The 4217-nt window shown below is 37.3% G+C and overlaps 1 protein-coding gene across 1 annotated transcript; it reads right to left on the bottom strand.

Moving 5' to 3' along the window:
• Positions 1-445: 445 nt before the first annotated feature.
• On the bottom strand, positions 446-3973 carry LOC116129913 (AP2-like ethylene-responsive transcription factor TOE3). Its single transcript, XM_031415657.1, has 10 exons — positions 3049-3973; positions 2857-2882; positions 2678-2708; positions 2455-2542; positions 2136-2281; positions 1986-2030; positions 1805-1896; positions 1554-1717; positions 1207-1434; positions 446-1092 (listed from the first exon to the last, which is right to left on the bottom strand). Exons 1-10 carry the CDS (start codon positions 3321-3323, stop codon positions 904-906), a joined length of 1284 nt encoding a protein of 427 aa, XP_031271517.1. The 5' UTR covers positions 3324-3973; the 3' UTR covers positions 446-903.
• Positions 3974-4217: the final 244 nt, after the last annotated feature.

Raw genomic sequence — 4217 nt, 5'->3', positions numbered from 1 at the left:
TTTTTCTTCATTTGTCTATATGGGTAAAGCCGAGAGTAAACCCGTATCCAAATGTAAAACCCACAAAAAACAAAAAAAAAAAAAAAAAAAAAAAAAAAAAAAAAAGAGAAATGCTGTCTAATGTGAGATCCTTCACCCCTCCCAGTCTCCCTACCTTACATACCAACACTGCTTTAAAGCTTTGTGTGTTAAGATGATAAGTCCCTCTCGTCATTATAGCGATGTCTGACTACTTTGGCCGAGAGAACTGATTCAAAGGACAAAAATGACAGTGACTATTCATCACCATCCATTGATATTTCCGAGACCACAATTCCCATTTCATATGTCTGAATTTCTCTCTCTTACGCTTTCACTTCTATTTTCAGTAAGCAAGTTTAAGCTAAAGATTTTTACCCCCACAAACATGAAGAATTGAATATACATGGCAATGGCAATGGCACATCAGTGGATTAGGGGGGAAAAAAAAAAAAAAATCAGTCCAGCACCAGCCAGCAAAATGCTTTCTCAGGGGGTAATTTACGAAAACGTACATAAATAAATGAGGTCATGTAAGATATGCGAGCTACGCAGCTAACTAAGAAATTACTAGAAACATTAGGATATAGGTGCCAGTAATCAATACCATATAGGACGGCAAAGCCATATATATCTTTCATTTCATAGACATAATAAAAAAGGATCAGCAGTTTTAGTCAGAAGTACTTCAGAAAATATCTAGCTGAAGATTGCATTTGTCTGTTAGTTTGACCGATTGACCAACGTTTCCCATCGTGAAGGAAATATCGGTAGATCCTTTCTCTTCTGATTTCTTTTGGTTTCTATGGGAAAGTAGAAAAAAAAAAGTTTAGATCTTCAAATGCTTACACGCAAACATGTGAGAGATGGCAACTTTTGATGAGCTTAGGAGGGTCTCATGAGAGTAGGAAACCCATTTTTCTGCAGCCAATTTTGAGATTGTCTAATCTGTGGTGGGAATCCTGATGATGCTGCAGTTGCAAACAATTGGGGATCACCGGATTGCCATTGTTGATCATTTGTTGATGGTGAAAGATCATTCCCAATTCGACCTCTTTTACTGCTGCTTGGAAACTGACTCAACATTTAAAACAATATATATATGCATTAATAATTTTGTTTTTAAGTTAAAAAAGTTTCAGCTTTAGGCATATAATCAATTAAATTAGACGAGCGCTACTATATCACCTGATAATTTGCTGGATTATAATGTGGAGGAACCATATGTAGTATTTGAGCATCTCCACTTCTTCTGAACTGCTCATATCTTTGCATTTCATTGGGCTTGAATGAGACACCTGGAGATTGTAGGTGCGTTTGGCTTAGAAGTTGTATGGTTTCATTCTCACTGTATCCTTCTCCTCTACGCGCATCATTTTCTCTTCTACAAGGTTGTTGCTGTTGCTGCAGATTGGGCTGTTAGGTTAAATACCAACAAAATAAGAAAAAAGGAGAGCAATTATCTGAAAACATGTTAAATTAAGTTCAATAAGAAGAAATAATCAAGATTGTGAAGAATTAATATAAAATAAAACCTTAAGTCTAAATCCCCGATTACGCCAATCAGTATCAAACGGCAAGGGTGCCGAAAGCCTATCCGTTCCAATATTCTGCTTCCTACTACCAAAATCTATACTGCTTTGCTTTGAAGTTGAACTGCCCAAACTCAAATCTAGATTGTGGTCTGCACCATTAATACCTGAACATAATACCAAATATTATGTTTTAATTAAATATATGTCAAAGCTAATTAAAACAAAAAGCAGAAATTGGCAAATACTTTTACCGGCAGAGTTAAGCTCATTTTCATAGAGGCTGGGATCAAAATTAGTGACGGCGTCCTTTCCATTGCACTTAACTGCGGCTCTGTCGTAAGCCCTACAAGAAATATAAACAGAAACTTAAAGCCCCCATCCACAGTAAAAATGTCCAATGAACACAAAATAATGAGAAGAGAACTAGTGGACCTTGCAGCTTCAATCTCGGTATCAAACAAGCCCAAATACACGTACCTGACAACACAGATTCGACAATTTAAGCTTGCGGGAAGAATCAAGAAAGCTAGGTGAAGTAATAACTGAGATTTTAAATGAGAAAAGAGGATCCAAAGGGATTACTTTTTTCCTAAAAATTGGCCCATTCGAGCTTCCCATCTTCCACACTTGTGTAAGGTAACTCCTCTATATTTGGAGCTTCCTCTAGGGAAACCGGTGCTTTGTCGGCGAAGAACATGCACAAATTCTTCCTTGGTTAAGTTGCTCATCTGTAGACATACAAAATTACAAGAATCTTTCCTTATGTGAACTCATATGGTTTCCTTTTGTGTCATAATGGCAAGATAAACAAAGAAAAGCATACAACTGTTGTAGATAAGGTGTAAACTATTGAAGATAAGATAAAAACCTATAGAATAGTCTCCCTCCTTCTCTCTCTTACCTGTTTCAAGTCTTCCTCATAATCTTCTATACTAAAGTTTATGTCTGCCTCAACTCCCCGGAACTTAATTGCTGCCCTATCATATGCACTGCAAATCACAAGTTTTTAGTTTTTTTTCTCTTTCCATTGATAAACGCATGAAACTCTCTTGCCCATTCCCTTCAGGTGAGAAAAATATCAAAACTATTACAATCTTAGTAAACAATAGGGGGCTAGAGCTCACCGAGCAGCTGCATGTGCAGTGTCAAATCCACCTAAAACACAAACCCATCCAACCCGCATCAGAAAAAGCGAAGCACATAACATATTGTTTCAACAATCAAAGTCAAAAAAAGAAACCGTTCCTTATTTTATTTTTTTTCCATTTTAGAGTACTAGTAGCCAAGAAAATTCTAGCCATACCTAAATACACTTGTTTTCCAGAATCCCTGAAACAAAAACCAAAAAATAAATATTCTGATCATCATCATCTACACCTCAAACCAAAAAACCAAAAGAATGAATAAATAAATGATTTTAGAGTGTACAAATATGTATATGTTGCATTTAAGTGAGAAAGATTTGAACAAGAACAACAACGTCGAAAAGACTAACCATATATGAGATTCCCATCTTCCAGTTCTTCTGTAAAAAGTGACACCTCTATACTGTGAACTCCTTGACCTGGGTCCACGCCTGCTTTTCTTCATCGGAGCCTGAGGAACTTCAGCCGGTTTGGCAGCCGCAAGAGGCTCCGATTGGCAAAATTTGACGCCAGCCCACTGAGCCCGAGGGAAATCATGTCCCACCCAACTGGATGAGCTCCCCATTTCCGGGTCCTGATCAACAGGAAAAAACTGGCGGGTCACAGGCGGGTCAATCACCTCCATAGAGTCGCTATGAGGCAAGGAGACCCCAAATATTTTACTGCTGCATCTCTGTAAACTTAAGCCCTTCTCGCCACCAACTTCCTCGTCGGATCCGTCCTCGATGAGCACAGCTGAAGAGCTAGAATTGGAGATGGAGCTCACCCGTTTGCCTTTCTCATCATCCCCATCTAAGGAGGCTTTATGGGAAGAACAACCTTCAGACTAATCTTCTCTCGGTTGATCATAAGGTGAGTCATTGAGATCCCACATTTTTTCTTGGTAAGAGATGAGACTATTTGGAGGAATATAGAGTAGGCTATGATATTAAAAGAGAAAAACCACTCGGAATTCTGATCATCCACTCTCACATCAAAGAAAGATCAGGGAGTTGAAACTTGAAACTCTCTCTTTCTATTTCTGTATTTGTGTTTGAAGAAGATAAAATACAATGAATGAATATAAAGAGGAGAAGAGAAGAAACTCCAAAGGTTAAGTATTCAAAGAACAGAACCTACGACAAAGAGAGAGGCGTTGTAAAAAGGTTGTAAGGGTAGATGTTTCAAGATCTTGTATACCTCACTGCCCAATACAAAGCATAAACGAGGCCAGCTTAATACTACTAGGCACTAGCTACCCCTCTCTCTCTCCACTTGCCTTTTCTTTTCTCTTTATTTTTTCATTTTTATCAATGACTCCTCATAGTTCATAAGACTAAGAGTACTTTGTTTTCTCTCTCTCATGTCTTGTCTTTGAGTCCTGTACACGCCTTTCTTAATTAAATAATTTATTATTTATTAATATAATTTTGAGTAACACTAATCTTATAATAAGACATATAAAAAAATCATAAGTTAAATCCAACCCTTAACAAAAAGATAAAAAGAGAAAAAGACAATCATAAATTTTAATTACTCT

This window comes from Pistacia vera, unplaced genomic scaffold (assembly GCF_008641045.1).
Source record: "Pistacia vera cultivar Batoury unplaced genomic scaffold, PisVer_v2 Contig214, whole genome shotgun sequence".
In the NCBI taxonomy this organism is placed as follows: Eukaryota; Viridiplantae; Streptophyta; class Magnoliopsida; order Sapindales; family Anacardiaceae; genus Pistacia; species Pistacia vera.
This window is presented reverse-complemented; position numbering and strand designations above follow the sequence as displayed.